Raw genomic sequence first — 17106 nt, forward strand, 5'->3', positions numbered from 1 at the left:
GGTGGGGTCCCATGATGGGATTAGTGTCCTTGTAAGAAGAAGAAGAGAGAAGAGAGCTCTCCCTCTCCATCACGTGAGGACACAGCAAGAAGGCAGCTGTCTCTGAACCAGGAAGAGGGGCATTACCAGAACTGAATCTGCTGGCACCTTGTTCTTGGACGTCCAGCCTCCAGACCGTGAAACATAAACGCCTGTTTGTTTAAGCCCCTCAGTCTATGGTATTGGTTACACCAGCCCGAGATGACTGAGACCAGTTTCATGATATTCTCGGGTTCTCTCCCCTGTCTCCAAGCAGTGTCCCCTCCTGTGTCCCGTGTTGTCTTCCTTTAGCTGCAGGTGTCCCCAGGCTTCTGTCCTCAGCCCCTATTCTTGACCGGCATGCCCCACCTGGACCAGTTCATCCACCTCTCCCACGCCGGCTGCTGAGTCCAGAGCCAGCACCCCCTCCTTACAACTCTCTGGGTCCTCCTGTTGTCTCTTTATCACCACGGGCCCCTCAAACTCACAGGCCCTGAACCAAACTCTCCATCTTTCCCCACAAATTGTCCTTGTTTCTCCTTTGGTCTTTGGCTCTGCTGGGGCCTTCACCCTCCATATCTAATCAGTCACCTGTGCTGGGGATCCAGAATCTTCACTGAGTCCACGCCTCCCTTCCTCTGTGGCCACTTCCAGTGTTCTTGCTGATTTGTGTCTTTTTCTCTCCTCCTGTCCCGGCTCCGGTTCAGACTCTCTGACCCCCTTGTCTGGATTCTACATGTCTCCTGGCCTCTCTTCCCTGGATCCACACTGTGGTGGGTGTGGGTGATGATTGAATACAGAGTTTTCCCTCTATAACCCAGGGTCTCTCATGTCCCCTAGTCCTGTGCTTTTCCAATAACATCAATATCATCATCATTATTGTCTGAATCTGCTCGGGCCACCATAACAAAGTACCATGGACTGAGGGGCTTAAACAATGATAATTTATTTCCTCACAGTCCTGGAGGCTAAAACTCTGAGATCAAGGAGTCAGCAGGGTTGGTTCCTTCTGAGGCCTCTCTCCTTGGCTTGTAGACGGCCGCCCTCTCCCTGTGTCCTCACATGGTCATCCTTCTGTGCATGTCTGTGTCCTAATTTCTTCTTCTTATAAGGACACCAGTCGTATTGGATTAAGGCCCACTCTAGTGACCTCATTTTACCTTAATCACCTCTTTAAACGCCATTTCTCCGAATAAGTCCCATCTAAGGTTCTGGGGACTTTAGCATGTGAATTCTGGGGGGCACAGTTCAGCCCATAACCATCATCGTCAATCATGTCACCATTGTCATCATCCCCATCACTCCTCCCCCGCCCCACATTTATTGATCACCTGGTATGTGTTGGGCTCTGGTGTAAACCTTTCCACGTGTGATCTCATTTAATTTTCACAGGAATGGGGAGGAGAAAGGTGAGGTAAACCCCCACTTTGCCTCCTCAAGGAAGTGTTCTCTCATGCCCTGCTTCTGTCAAAATGTCATCATCCCTCCAGTTTGTGGGCCAGGGGAGCTGCTACGTAGCCCATCCACTTAGAAATCACACCCTTCTTTGAATTATAGAATCTGGCTCTCTCACAGAGAAAAAGTCCTGAAATCTTTGAGTGCATCAGATGTCTAAGCAGCAAAGGATTTCACTATGATTGTCAAGAGCTGTATAGTCCCAACTCTCCTTAAAAGTGAGCAGCACTTTCTGGGCTTTGGAGCCTCCTGAAACCGTCAGAGGGGGTGGCCAGTCCCCCCTCTGCCTCCACCCAAAGCCTCCGGAGCTTTCCTCCATTCTAGCCTTTGTGGGTGCTGCTTACCCTCTTGACGGGCACACCCTGGATATGGCTGGGGCCAAGTTTGGTTTGTTTCTGCCCCAGGGCCTGAAATAGAATCATATTTCCGTGAAGGTCAGGAAGGAAATACAAAATAAACAGATCTTCTAACCCCAAAGGGACACCACAGGCCACGGATATAAAGCATTTCAATGAGGCTTCTCATCTTATTATTCTGGTTTGCGTTAGGCTAGTAAGGGAATTACATTGTGCGTGTGTGCCCACGTGCATGCATGCATGTGTGTGCATGTGTGTGTGTTTTAGGGGCCATCCCTAATCTCTAGCAGTTCAAAACAATAAATTCATCATTTATTTGGCCCTGTAGGTGGCAGAATTTTAAGATGGCCCCCATGAGCATCCGGTCTCCCACTCCACTCCTGTGATTATGTCACATTATATTGCAAAAAGGAGATTATCTAGGTGGGTCATATCTAATCACAGGAGCCCTCTAAAAGCAGAGAGATTTCTCAGAGTAGTTACAGAAAGGACAGTAGGAGAGAGATTGGAAGCATGAGAAGCATTTGCTGTACTATTAGGAGCTTCCAGATGCTTAGAAAACTCCCACTTCACAGCCAGGAAAGAGACAGGCACCACCATCCTACAACCACAAGGAACTGAACCTGCCAACAACCTTGATAAGTTAGGAAGCTGATTCTTCCCCAGAATTTCCAGTAAGAGCAGCCGGGCCAACACCTTGATTTTGGCTTTGTGAGACCCTAAGCAGAGAACCCACTTGCTTCCACTCAGATTTCTGAACTGCAGAGCTGTGGGCTAATCAATGGGTGTTATTTTAAGCTGCTAAATGTGTGATATTTGTTACACAGCATAGAAAACCAATACAGGTCCTTCCTCTGTGTGTAGGACAGGACGTGGGCCAGGAACCAGGGACATGGAGATTCCTGAGACAGGCCCCTGCCCCCAGACGTTCATGGTCAAATGTGAGAATCCAGAGTTCAGGCTGGAGGACCTCAGCTGAAGGCAAAGGTCACTGGGGGCTGCCATAGCAGCACTTGATGGCAGGAAAGAGTAGTGGGCAGGCCTGGGGCCAGGGCAGGTGCTGGGGGGGAGGACACTGAGTTGGCCGTCCTACCCCCTGACCCAGGGTGGCTTTTCTGAAGCTGTTGGGTCACGTGGGCGTGTTTGGGCTCGGGGCCATCCAGGGCACCCATCCCTGGCTTTCTTTCTCACCTTCCCCGAGCCTCTGCTTCCACCCTCCCCATTTGCCTTCATCAAGGAGTCTGATTCCTCTTTCACAGTGAAAATGGCAGCCCCTTACACCAACTTCATGGTGTCTACAGATCTGCCTCCAGGCTGCCCAAGCTCTTCCTCAGACCTCGCAGCATAACTGTCTCCTGTTCCCGTCCCAGCAGATTGATCAGTGATCTGACCCTGCCCCCAGCCAAAGACTCTGGCCTTGACTTAGGTCGAGGGATGTCCATGGATGTTCAGTTGTTCCAGCACCATTTATTGAAAGGCTGTCCTTCTTCCGTTGAATTGTTTTTGTACTTTTGTCAAAAATCAGGAAATTGATAGCTTGGTTTCCAGGAGAAATGGTCATGCTCTAAGTCACACAGAGTTTCTCTTTCAATCATTGTGTTGAGAGCTGGCCGGGACATCACTTTTTGTCCAAGGTTGCACAGCTGGAAATAACAAAAGCCTCCCAGAGCTGGTTCCACTCTACCAGAATGAGGAACCAAGTGATGCCATTTTGTTTCTAAAGTATCTTTTTATTTCTACAACTAGACAGCTGTAAGTATACACACAGGTGCATACAGCCACAGATGTGGATCATTTGTTTGGTCATTCATGCATCTACTTGGTCATCCTTTATTCACCCTCTCCTCTGGGCCAGGTGTTGTTCTGGATGTTCTGGGTTGAATAGTGTCCCCCCAAATTCATGTCCACCTGGAACCTCAGAATGTGACCTTACTTGGAAGGAGGGTCTTTGCAGATGTAATTAGTCAAGATGAGGTCATCCTGGATTAGGGCCCTAATCTAATGACTGGTGTCCTTATTAGAAGAGAAGAGACACAGAGACAGACACAGAGGGGAGACGGCCACGTGATGATAGAGGCAGGGATTGGAGTGATGCGGTCACAGCCAAGGAGCAGTAAGGATGGCTGGCAGCCCCAGAAGCTGGAATAGGCAGGGAAAGATCCTTCCCTAGACTGTCTGGAGGGAGCCTGGCCCTGCTGGCACCTTGAGTTCAGACTTCTGGCTTCCAGAACTGTGAGAGAATATATTTCTGTGGTTTTAAGCCACCCAGTTTGTGGTTCTTGGTTATGGCAGCCCCAGGAAATGAATATACTGGGCACAGAGGAAGCAGATGTATCTGAGAGAGTCTTTGCTTCGAGGAATTGTTAGTCTCTCTCTCTCATGTGTTTGATACTTTCCTTATCATAGATTCCACCTGTCCACCAGCATCCAAATTAGCTTCTGTCCTGAGATTATTGCCATATAATATTTTCCTATATGAATTGGGCATATGATTTCCTAAATGCTTATAGATTCAGTGTTTTTGCTGATAAGAGTATAGAGTGAGAAAAAAAGGCTTTCGGTGTTTATGAAACACATTTATCACCTAGAAAACAAAACAGTTTTTAATGAGGCTAAAAGAAGCAGCTCAGTTTAGCAAACACTGGTTTTCTACTCTGTACGTAAGAAGTCTGGACGGAATAACTGGTCCAGCTCTGGCCCTGACCAGCCAGAGTGGATGCTGGCCAAGGAGCTGGATCAGAGTCTCCAGCTGAATATCAGCCCCTGATGTAACCATGGATGAAATCTACACCTTAGGGCAGAGGAACCATGGTTGAGCGAGGGAGGCTCTGTGCAAAGATGGTTCCCTCCAGAGCCCTGGGTGCTACTAGCATAGACTTGGGGATGAACTCATAGCCTTCAGCACTGGGAGTGAATATGTACACGTGGCTCCCCTGTGCAGCCACTCTTCCTGGGTGGGAAGGTGTCAGTTCCAGTCTCGTGTAGCCTATGAGTCTGTGGCCTCTGAGTAAGTAGGCTACCTGGTGAGGGAGGAGGTTACACACCTAGAAGATGGTCGTCTCCATCAGTCATGGGGAAGGAAGAGACTGGTATTTATTGAATGCTTCTTGGAAGGCACTGAGCTTCGTGGTTCTGATGTTGTTACATTGAACTCTCATCCACTCAGTTGATTCTGGAGTCTAGTGAACAGAGAGAGGTACTGATTTGATTTGATTTTTGTCCCAAGAACTAACCAGTTTTCCCAGCCCTACTTACCAAATAGCTCTTCTCTTCTCTGCTGGAGTTCATCCTGAGCTTGTCAACCTGCAAAGCTGTGTTCCTTCCTCTGCTCCATCCTGAATCTCTGGTGGACATTTTTGTAACTCAGTTTCCCAGAAGAATCACACTTCACTCAGGATTATGTCTTTTTTGTTCACCACAGGCATCTTATCACATGCAGTGACCGTTGAATGAGTAAATAAATTATTACTCTTATATCTGGTAGGATAAGACTTTTCTCTTCAAAACTTATTTGGTAGAACATTTTACCCTATTCTCACTTATTCTTAAGAATGATTTTGCCAGTTTGGGGGAACAACCTCAGTTATGATTATATAAATGTGAGCATGAATTTGAGAGGAACTGACAGATGTCTTCTCGTGTCCTGAAACCTTTACTGCCTTATCCCATTCATCACCCTGACAACCCCATGAGGTTGGCATCATTGTGCCCATTTCACAGATGACTAGGGCGAGATGCTGAGACATGGAGGGCCCCTTCCTCCTTGAAGCTATCTCTAACCCCAGTCAGAAGTGAGGCTGCCATCCTTAATGTGCTCAGCACTCTCTTGGACTTCTCCCTTTCATGGCCATTCATTCAATAGGTATTTATTGAGCACTTACTATATGCCAGGCACTGTTCTAGGCTCCAGGGATACTGCAATGAACAAAACAGGCAAACATCCCAGCCTTCAAGGAGTCGGCATTCAATATGGGGGTGGAGACAACGAGCAGGTTGACAAGAGAACAACAGATATTTCAGTTTGTAAGAATGACTAGGATGGAAATAAGATGGCGATGAGGTAGGGAGGACTGAGGGGGAGGTCACCCAATCAGGGCGGTCAGGGAAGACCTCTCACTTCTGCAGGGAAGAGAAACCCAAGGATGGGAAGAAGCTGGCACAGGGGTAAACCAGAGCCAAGCATTCCAGGAGGAGGAACAGCAGGAGAGTACCTGGGCATTTGGGCAACAGCTGGGAGGCCTTGGAGGCTGATGGGGAGGCTGGGAGGGAGGGGAGGACAGGTCCTTCCAGGTCATGGTGAAGAGTGTGATTGTATTACCTGTGCAACCGGACACTACTGACGGATGAATCTGAATAGTACTTGAATTATAGGCTCTTGGGATGGTGGGCAAAGGAGGGAAGAGAGGACTCTTCTTCCTGGACCTGAGAACAGACTCAGACCCTGGGGTCAATAGGTGAATTGGTCCCTTTCTAAGAATTGCAATGGCCCCATCTGCTGTCCAAAATAACCCCTTACTGAAACCCCGAGTCCCTGCGAGGCTGATTCCCGGGAACTTGGTGGCTTGGTAAATAAGGGGAGAGGATCCTCTTGGGCAGTGCTTTTCCCAAAAAGCTCTTGCGGAGGCTGGACGTGTCCTTGCCCTGAAGAAATGTCTAGTGATCTTTCTGGTGGGTTAAACCTCCCCCCCCACCAACCCCACCCTACTCATTCCTTTCCGCTCATACCCCTGTCCTGCTGTTCCAGGAACTCATCCTGCTGTTTCATGCCACTGGGTGCTTGTTTTCCTTGTAGCTTTTCTTGGAATCATTACTTCTTCTCCTCACCCCCTGGAGAACTCTTATTATTCCTCAAACCCACACTCAGGGTCTTGTGCTTTCAAAACTTTCCCTGACTGTCCCCGAAGGATGGAGTAGATCCCTCTCTATGACCTTGGTCCTAGTCGCTACGGCATCAGCACCCTGCAGGGCCCAGCGTGTCCCCTGCTAGGCTGCCAGCTCCTTGTGAGCAGAACCCTGTCACTTTCGAAGCCCCCTTCTCTCATCAGGATCAGCACACCGTAGACACGGAAGATGTGAGGATGGACCTAAATCTAGTAATGAGAATGTCTTGTCCCTGCTTCCACATAGGCACAGGCTGAACCAAGGCAGCTACATGCTGGCTTTGCTTCTCCCTTTCCTGGGCTCCTGGCTGATCACCACTCCATCTTTTTTTCTTTTTTTAATGACTTTTTTAGAGCTTTTCAAGGTTCATAGCAAAATTGAGGGGAAGGCACAGAGACTTCCCATATACTCCGGCCACCACGCATGCACAGCCTCCCCCATTATCACCTCCCCCACCACAGTGGTACCTTTGTTACAATCAGTGAACCGATGAAACTGACACATCATTATCACCCAAAGTCCATAGTCTACATTAGGGTTCACTCTTGGTGTTGTGCATTCTATGGGTTTGGACAAATGTATCATGACATGGACCCATCATTATGGTATCATGCAGAGTATTTTTATGGCCCTAGAAGTCCTCCATGCCCACTTTATCTTTTCAGATAAATTTATTTAGCAGACTGTAATTTCATTGCTGGGATTCCACGTCCTTAATTACCATCATGTGGCAGTTCGGTTTCCCTGAGGTTACAGCTAAATTTGCTTATTTCCAAATAGCTTAAACCAACAACACCAAACCATAGTTTTATTTTCCCTCGTCAGGACCCTCTAGTACTTTCCCACCATGTTTAGAAAAATCTCCTAAAGCCCTTACCCCAGCCCTGTATGGCCAGCTCCTGACCACCCTTCTGACCTCATCTCTCCTACTTTCTCACCCTCTCAAGTTGCACTCCAGCTATCCTTGCCTGCCTGCTTTTCCTGCAGACCATCATGCATGTTCCTCCCAAGGGCTTTGCACTTGCTGTTCCCTCTGCCTGCCGTTACCATCCCCCAGATATTTGCATGGCCTTTTTCAAGGATCTGCTTAATTGTCCTCTCCTTAGAAAGGCCTGCGCTGACCACCCTATTCTACTCCCAACATAGTCGCTGTTTATGGCTGTCCCTGGTGGGGTCGGCAGAATAATGGCCCCCCAGAGATGGCCACATCTCAATCCTAGAACTGCATATACACTGCATTACATGGCAAAAGGGACTTTGCAGATGTGACTAAAGTTAAGATCTTGAGATGGGGAGGTTATCCTGAATTATCCTGTGGGCACAATGTAAACACAAGGATCCTCATAAGGGAAAGAGGGAGAAAAGAGGGTCAGAGAAGGAGATGTGACGTTGGAAGCAGAGGTGGAGTGATATGGGGCCATCGGCCAAGCAATGCAGGTGGCCACGAGAACCTGGAAAAGGCCACAAAATGGATTATTCCCTAGAGCCTCCAGGAGGAACTCAGCCTGTTGACACCTTGATTTTAGTCCTGTGAGAACTGTGTCAGACTTCTGACTTCCAGGGCTATAAGATAATATATTTGTATTATTTACGCCCCTGTGTTTGTGCCTGAATTTGCTAGAGCAGCACTAGGAAACTAATACACGTGGATTTATTGTTTTCTTCATAGAATTTACCACTTCATACCAATGAGTTATACATTGATGGATTATTTGCCTCCTTGCACCAGAAGGTCAGCTCCATGGATGGAGGGTCATTTTGTGTTCTGTTCACTGCTGGGTCCCAGTACCTAGAACAGGGCCTGGCACACAGCACACACTTATGGTCACTTCAACAAGTATATATATCCACTCAGTAGACCTTTATTTTTTCAACCAATAAATACTTGTTGAATAAGTGACTAATAGAAGCATTTCATGGTGATGCCTGATGCATCTGGGTCGTCCCTCCTTTCTGTATGGAGGTCAGTTGTGTCCTATAAAGACACAACTGTCTTTCCCAGTCCCAGTCCCTGGACAGCCCAGTCCCTGGAGAGCCCCTTCCTGATCTCCTACCTCACTGCACAGCTCATGTATTCATGCCTGTGTTTGGTCATCTCAACTGAGTACATCCTCTGTGCTACCTGTCACGTATCTGGGAGGCAAGGATGAACAGGGCTCAGCCCCATTCTCAGTGAGTCACCTGGATACATGCATTATCTCTATGCTAATGAGAGACAAAACCAAAACCAAATAATCACCAGCATTATGTGCTGATTATGGAATAGTCTTATCCTGAGAAAAATTCCACCGGATGAGTGTGACCCCATTTGAGAGATGAGCAAACAGATTGTGAGATGCTAAGTGACCAGGCTGAGGGTCCACAGCTGCAGCAGGGATTTGAGTTGATACTTTTCAGGGTGGCTTCCATTTGCAGAATCAGCCTTCTGCTCTGTCATTGCCTGTGGCCCTCACCCCGACTTGGGGAGGTAGACATCACTACTCCCATTTTACTGACGGGAAAATTGAGGCTGGGGAAGTTAATTTATTTCCTCAGGTTCACAAGGACAAAAATGGTGGGGTTAGGTTTAAAGCTAGCTGTGCAGAACACCAAGCTCTCCCTTCCACCTCTGCCCCTTACCACCTCCCCATCTGATAGGTCTTTTCCGACTACAGTCCAATGACCCAAACCTCAAATACTTACGGGATCAGGCAGGAAACAGAGATGCATGAACTGGGCAGGCATGGATAGTGGCGACTCAGAGAAGACTATTGTCCTGTTGTCAGGGGGCATCATAGGGCCAGTTATGGCAGATCTTCCAATTTTTTTTTTTTTTTTTTTTTTTTTACAGTTAAGCTTTTTTATTTTATTTTTTATAGATTTATTTATTTATTTATTTTTTTGCTGCGTTGGGTCTTCGTTGCTGTGCACGGGTTTTCTCAAGTTGCGGCGAGCAGGGGCTGCTCTTTGTCGAGGTGCGCGGGCTTCTCCTTGCCGTGGCTTCTCTTGTTGTGGAGCACGGGCATGCGGGCTTCAGTAGTTGTGTCTTGTGGGCTCTAGAGCACAGGCTCAGTAGTTGTGGCTCACGGGCCCAGCTGCTCCGCGGCATGTGGGATCTTCCGGGACCAGGGAACGAACCCATGTCCCTTGCATTAGTAGGCAGATTCCCAACCACTGCACCACCAGGGAAGTCCCCAGATCTTCCAATTTTTGAAATGATGGCAAAAATCAGTATTTTGAGGTGAAATTTCCTATACACGCATGACCAACCCAAGTGCAATGGTACGAGGAATGAACTCCAGGTTTCAGCTTTTTAGGGAAATGATAAAGGGGACATTTGCTTGCTGTCCTTGCTTGATGTATTTTTATAGGATATTGATTGGGGTTTACTTTCTATTACAGATTGTTTAAAGAGTAGCTAGCCATCTTGAAAATTCACACTTGGCTCTCTGAATAAGCTGCTTCCTGAATATTGCATGTTGAAAGAGTGCTATGAAATTCATTAGAAATAGTTGGCCTGTTGGAAATGAGAAAAGAACCCAGTAGCTCACAAGGTAGAACAACCAAATTTACCCAGTGTGATAATTACAATCAATAGTTAATAGGCACTAATACAGTTCTCACTTTATCACCCAAGAGATGTTTGGTCATGATTTAATCAGACTAGTGTTGTGTCATAAAGGTGAAAAGTGGGGAAAAGCTACTCATACAGAATAATAATGATAATCATACCTAATATTGGTAGGCATTACTTCAGACTCAGGATTATTCTAAATACTTTACCTATATTGATTCATTTAATATTCATGACAACCGTAGATGGGTATTTTACCCATTTTATAAGTGAAGAGACTGAGGCACAGAGAGGTTAAGTGACTTCCCCAAAGTCACCCAGCCGGTGCGTGGTAGAGCCAGAATTCAAATCCAAGCAGTGTGGCCCCTGTGTTTATACCCCAAACAATGTTTTTCTTCTGCCTTTCAGTAAAATCACGACGAGGCTGGAAATTCAACAATAAAATAGTTAGCATTTACTAAGCTCTTACTATGTGACTGTCTTTGTGTATCAGAGAGAAATGCTTCTGGCTTCTTGTAGTAGCAAATCTGACTCACAGTGACTTGAACAAGTAAGACTGCTTTGTTCTTTTTTCTAATATAATAAGAAGTCCAGAGGTAGGTGGTTGCTGGCATAGCTTCAGAGGCTCAACAACAGGGAGTGGCTTCTGTGCCCAGAAATCTTGGCCTTTTGCTTGTGTTTGTTGTCTCATAGTCACAAAATGGCTGCTGCATCTCCAGACATCACATCCTCATTCATGGCAGGAAGAGGTGGGAGGGTTCAAGAGCCAGTCCAGCTGTAACTGTCCCTTTTCATCGGGAAAATATGCTTTCCCAGAAATACCCCCATTAATCTCCTGCTTAGATCTCATTGACTAGACCTATGTCATGAGGTCACTGCCAGCTGCATGACTGTCTGTGACAGTGGAGAACAGAATTGTCCAGTGGATAATCAGTATCACCTGGAAACTTGCAACCTGGGAAATACAAGTTCTCTGGCCCCTCCCCAGAAACTCAGGAGGGGACCCACGATCTGTCTTAACAAGCTTCCAGGGGATCCTGATGAACTTACTGGATTGGATCAATTGTGACTCATTGTCTGAGGCCGGCCGCACTGCTCCGTAACAGATCTGAGGTTTCCTGATCAAGGATGAAGGGGGAGTTGGCCCTGGCTGGGCAGGCAACCAGTTATTTAATGGTTCGTGTGTCATTTCATCGTTTGTGTGACAGCCCTCCAGGCAGGCGTCACTGTTTTGGAGCCTTTGGGTGAGGTCACTGGCACCCCCTTGGCTTTGCCTCTGGCTGGCAATGTGCTGCCTGTTTCTACTTTAACAGTGTACTTATTACAGTGTCACCCTTGGCAACCCTAGTGTCTGGTGGTCTGAACAAACACTGCTTTTCAAGAATTCACCTTCCCGTCCCCCGGCCAGCTCTGTAAGTGCTTGTGACTTCTTCAGGTGGGACAGCTGATGACCTAGAAACCTACAGGTGACCAGTTGTCCCAGTTTTCCCAGGACTGTGGGGTTCCTAGCATTGCAGGACCTTTAGTGCTAAGACCAGGAAGGTCCCGGGTAAACCATGACCAGATGGTCACCCTAAGAAACCCACTAATCACCCCTCCTACACCCCTCAGCCAACTCCTCTTGCTCTGGGCCAACAGCCCTAGGTGACAGTGTGATTTCTAGGAGCCGTCTTTGGCCTGGGACTCTCATTGACTGAAGTCATTTCAATCTGCTTATCAATCAAGTGTAAACCCTTCCCTTATTCAGTGTATTCATGGAGGCACTATTATGTAAGTCTCAGTACAGCAGGTCAGGGGGATGCTAAATAAATGAAAAACCCAGGCCATACACTCACTCACTTAAATCCAATCTAGTCCAGTAAGCAAATAAACATTAAATAAGTACCTATTTGCCTCGTACATTATGTTAGACCCCCATCCCATGAACACACATTTCTGTAGAGGATGTGGATGAGTGAGATTATTTACAATATTATAATGCTAATTATTAAAACAGTAACAGCTTTAGGCATTTGCCAAGTTGCTCATTAATTAAAACCCCTTCCAGTTATGAGACAAGACAAAAGAGGAGGCCAGTGGAGAACCAAGCCTTACCCCTAGAAGGGATCTAGGTGGGGTTGAGGAGTGGGACCCAGGAGGGCAGCAGCAATGGGCCCCGTGATTCTGAAGCCCAGAATTAGCCAGGCTCACCCACCTGTTCAGCAACGACTCTGGACCCCGTAGACCTCTCCACACAGTGCCTGGCCCTGAAAAGCTTCTGGCAAGAAGGAGCAGAGGAAAAGCTTGCTCCCTGAAGACTGACAGATTCCAGAGAGAGAGCAGGACAAGCAGAAATACACCAGTGCCGTTCCTTTTCCAGCTCACCACTTGGACAACTCACAGCACCTTTGACGGGGCAAGAGGCCACAGATGCTCAGTGAGATACCCCTCCTAGAACCCAGAGGAGCAGGAGGGTGGCTGCTCATCCCCGACACGAATAGCTAATGCTTTTTGAAAGTGTGTTGTGTGCCAGGCACCATTCTGTGCTCTTATGGAAGGTGGGCACCATTGCTCCCATGTTACGGATGGGGTGCGTGACACACATAGAGGCTAAGTGACTCATCCAACGTTACTGTGGCAGAGCTGGGTTATGGACCTAAGCAGTTTGACTCCAGGCTGGGGTCTCCTGATCCCTGGACCGATGTCTGCAGAAGGTTCTGCTATTGCACTAAGGAGAAAGTGATTTGTTGGAAGTGGGGGAAAGCTTCATGAGTGAAGAGAACATGTGAGCCGTGTGTCAAAGGGCAGGTAGGAGTTTTCCCTGAAATAAAGGGTGTCGGAGGAATGGCTTTCCAAGCAGGTGAAATAACAGCACAGGGACATGGCAGCATGAAGGAGCATGGACACTTCAGGGAAGTGGGGATGTTTATTGCTAATTGGTGGGGAGGGCAGGTGTCAAATGCCAACAGTGGTGCCTGCCTCCCCGGGACCTTGGGGGCTTGGGATAGGATATGTGCATTTCCTAGCTCATTGCTGGTCACATCACAAGTGCAGTCCCAGCCCACTGCTTTCTCTCTTCCCAGTTTCTTTTCCTGGCAAGTTATGCGCAAGGGAAACCAATCTAGGTCAAGGTTTTGCTAAGTTAACCGTTAACCCTGTCTCTCTATTCTAAGCACGTTAGGTGTTAGATGGCGCACTGGATTCTGACGTTGGTTTGGCAGGGACACAGTTCAACATAATTATCCTCCATGGTGGTGAGTTGAATGCACGAGTAACTAATTGTATTCATTCACCTCCCCCTATCCTTGCCCCCATAATGTAGTGAACTAATCAGTTCCCTTCATCTTTTGTAAATAGCATGTCTTGCCTAGTTACTAGAAACTGGCCGTAATTCAGTCTAATTCAGAAATATTTACTGAATACTCATTATGTACCAGGAAGTGTGTCTGGCACCATGAATATGGGGATCTGCTTTCAATCATTCCTTTAGTTGATGAATATTTGTCAAATACGACTGTGTACTAACGCCGTACTAGCTGTAGGGATACAGTAGAAAAACAAACATGGCCTTTGACCTCAGGGAGCTTAGAGTCTAGTGGAGGATCAACGATCTTAATCAAATGCATGTAAAATAACACAGAATGATGTCTTTTGGAGCAAATTCCCGGGTGCTGTGAGAGTATATAATAGGCGGAGCAGACTTAGGCTGAAGGGTCAGAGCAGCCTTCTCTGCTTGCAGAAGAATGAAGAGGAAGCAGAGTTAACAAGTGTAGGGCCAAGAAAAGAGCATTAAAGGTGTGGGGAATGGCTGCTCAAAGCACAGAAGGAAAGCTTGCAAGGCTGAAGCTCAGTGGCTGTGAGGAGCATGGTAGGAGGTGAAACAGGAGAAGTAACAGGGGCCCAACTGTGTAGCCTCGTGGCCATGGGGAGGAATTTCCTCTTTTCCCTGAAAGCAATGGAAGGGCCATTGGAGGGGTGTAAGCAGAGGACGAGCAAGAAGACCCCCCTCCTGAGAGAGGTGGTTGGAAGACCACTGTGGTTGTCCAAGCGAGAGACGATGTGGGTTAGACCAGAGGGTGGCCACAGGGTAGATGGATGGGAGAGACAGTGAAGAGGTGAAATGGACCTAACCTAGTGAAGGACTAGATGTGGGGTTGGGAGAGAGAGGAGTCCACAATGAGTTCCAGGCTTTGAGCTTGTGAGGTCGAATGAATGTTGAACCACTCATCCTAGGCCGTGATTCTTTTATTTTAATTGATGTATGGTTGATCTACAATGTTGTGTTAGTTTCAGGTGTACAGCAAAATGATTCAGTTGTATATTCGGTTTTATATATATATATATTCTTTTTCATATTCTTTTCCATTATGGTTTATCACAGGATGTTGAATATAATTCCCTGTGCTATACAGTAGGACCTTGTTGTTTATCCATCCTATATATACTAGTTTGCATCTGCTCATCCCAAACTCCCAAACCATCCGTCTCCCCCCCGCCTCCCCCTTGGCAACCACCAGCCTATATATATATGTGTGTATATATACCTATGTATGTATATATATATGTTCTTTTCCATTATAGGTTATTACAAGATATTGAATATAGTTCCCTGTACAGTAGGTCCTTGTTGATTATCTATTTTATATATAGTAGTGTGTATCTGTTAATCCCAAACTCTTAATTTATCCTTCCCCCCTTCCCCTTTCCCCTTTGGTAACCATAAGTTTCTTTTCTATGTCTGTGAGTCTGTTTCTGTTTCGTAAATAAGTTAATTTGTATCATTTTGTTAGATTCCACATATAAGTGTTATCATATGATAGTTGTCTTTCTTTGTCTGACTTACTTCACTTAGTATGATAATCTCTAGGTTTATCCATGTTGCTGCAAATGACATTATTTCATTCTTTGTTATGGCTGAGTAATATGCCATTGTATATATGTACCACTTCTCCTTTATCCATTCATCTGTCAATGGACATTCAGGTTGCTTCCATGTCTTGGCTGTTGTGAATAGTGCTGCTGTGAACATTGGGGTGCGTGTGTCTTTTTGAATTAGAGTTTTCATGTTTTCTGGATATATGCCCAGGAGTGGGATTGGTGGATCATATGGTAGTTCTATTTTTAGTCTTTTAGAGAACCTCCATACTGTTCTCCATAGTGGCTGCATCAATTTACGTTCCCATCAATGGTGGAGGAGGATTCCCTTTTCTCCACACCCTCTCCTAGGTTCCATTTTGGACCCATTGAGTTCAAGGTGGCTCCAAAGCCTCCAGGAGTTTCTGTGTGGTAGGATCAATTGGTACGCACAGCCTGGAAAGTCACTGGCCATTAGGTGGTGACTGAAACCTTTGGAGCCAGTGAGGAGAGGACGGTTGCAGGATGGAGGCTTGATGGAGTCCAGTAATTAATGGCCAGGAGGACAAAGATGCGTGTGCGAAAGGGCTGATGCATGAAATGGAAAATTGAGAGGGTGCACTTCCGTTGAAGCCATGTAGGTGTTTCGAGAAAGAGAGAGTGGCCAAGTAGAAGGGGCACAGAAAGTTGTCCATTGGCTCGAGTGGCATAGCCATACGTTGTTGGCCTGTTGTGCTATGGGGATGGGGTATAAGCCACACTGGAACAAGGCAGTAGAGATAGCAAGAATGGGGAGCCCCGTCAAGAAACGTGATGAAAGGGAGGCATGAGACAGGGCAATACCAGGAGGAAGGTGTGGGATCACCATCCTCATCCTCTTGGCTCATGATATCATGGTTAGACAGACACGCAAGCAGGGAAGGACCGTGATGTGGTCATGAAACATGGGGGTCCAGAGGTTCCATGATGGAGGTGGGATTAACTCCTTGGATACTGAGGCAGGTGAGCTGATGTCTGAGTATGTAAGGTAAGAGTGCTTGATGGACAAGACAGGAACTAGAAGTAGGGAAGGGTCATCCTGGCAAAGTGATTAGCAGGTACAAGAATTTGATAATCCAAGTTTTTCTCTGTCCTGCCTTCCCTCTGGCCCAAAAGATGTCTCTCCTCCTATATACCATATAGGTGTATATGGTTGTGGGTGTCTAGGTATATGGTGAGGTGTTAACTGCCAAATATATGTGCTGGGAGGGGAAATGGAATATGCCAAGAAGTATCCATCCAGTGATGGAGTGCTGCCATGACAAACATGATGCAGTAAACCAGGAGCCATTTGAAATAAATGGCTAGGTGTGCAGGTAAGGACATTTAAGAACCAAAACAAGGTTTGACAAATCTGACTTATTCCTGTTTTTCTCTTTTTTCTTTTACAGTCAACTTTGACCATTTTCAGATCCTACGGGCCATTGGTAAAGGGAGTTTTGGAAAGGTAAGAATGATGGCTTTTAACAAATTTCATCAATAAAATAGGAAAATTCCGACCACTGGGCTTATGCCTATGTGCATGTTTGTGTATTTGTTTTTGTGTTGATTGCTGGGCACTGGGAATTTCCTGTTTGGCAGAAAGATTTGAATTTGCTAAATTTGAAATGTGAAAGGAAGTCTGAATAGTTTCCTTTGGATATGCTGTAATTTCATTCTGAAAATTAAATTACAGCAGTCCTGCTTTAGGTGAATTACTATGGTAATTATTTCAAGATTGCTAATGCTATTTCTTCCTTGAGGATCTAAATAAGGAAAGTGGAAAAAACCCCGCAAATTTATGTGATGGCCAGCAGTAGCTCTTTCCTGCAATGGAGGCACTTTAAAAAATTATTGTGGAAAGGAGATTTAACATGAGATCTGCCTGCTTAAATTTTTAAGTGTACAATATATGTATTGTTGTTGGCTGTACATAGAACACTGTATAGCGGATCTCTAGAGCTTACTCATGTTGCTTGGCTGAAGCTTTAT

General features: G+C 46.5%; 1 protein-coding gene across 3 annotated transcripts in view; it reads left to right on the top strand.

Moving 5' to 3' along the window:
- Positions 1-17106, top strand: part of STK32B (serine/threonine kinase 32B) — a 343316-nt gene that overhangs the window by 76220 nt on the left and 249990 nt on the right. For all 3 annotated transcript variants that reach the window (XM_036852052.1, XM_036852053.1, XM_036852055.1), the window contains exon 2: positions 16527-16582. In XM_036852052.1, the coding sequence (XP_036707947.1) occupies positions 16527-16582 (56 nt within the window). The remainder of the gene's footprint in view (positions 1-16526; positions 16583-17106) is intronic.

The sequence above is a fragment of the Balaenoptera musculus genome, chromosome 5 (genome assembly GCF_009873245.2).
Source record: "Balaenoptera musculus isolate JJ_BM4_2016_0621 chromosome 5, mBalMus1.pri.v3, whole genome shotgun sequence".
Lineage (NCBI taxonomy): Eukaryota > Metazoa > Chordata > Mammalia > Artiodactyla > Balaenopteridae > Balaenoptera > Balaenoptera musculus.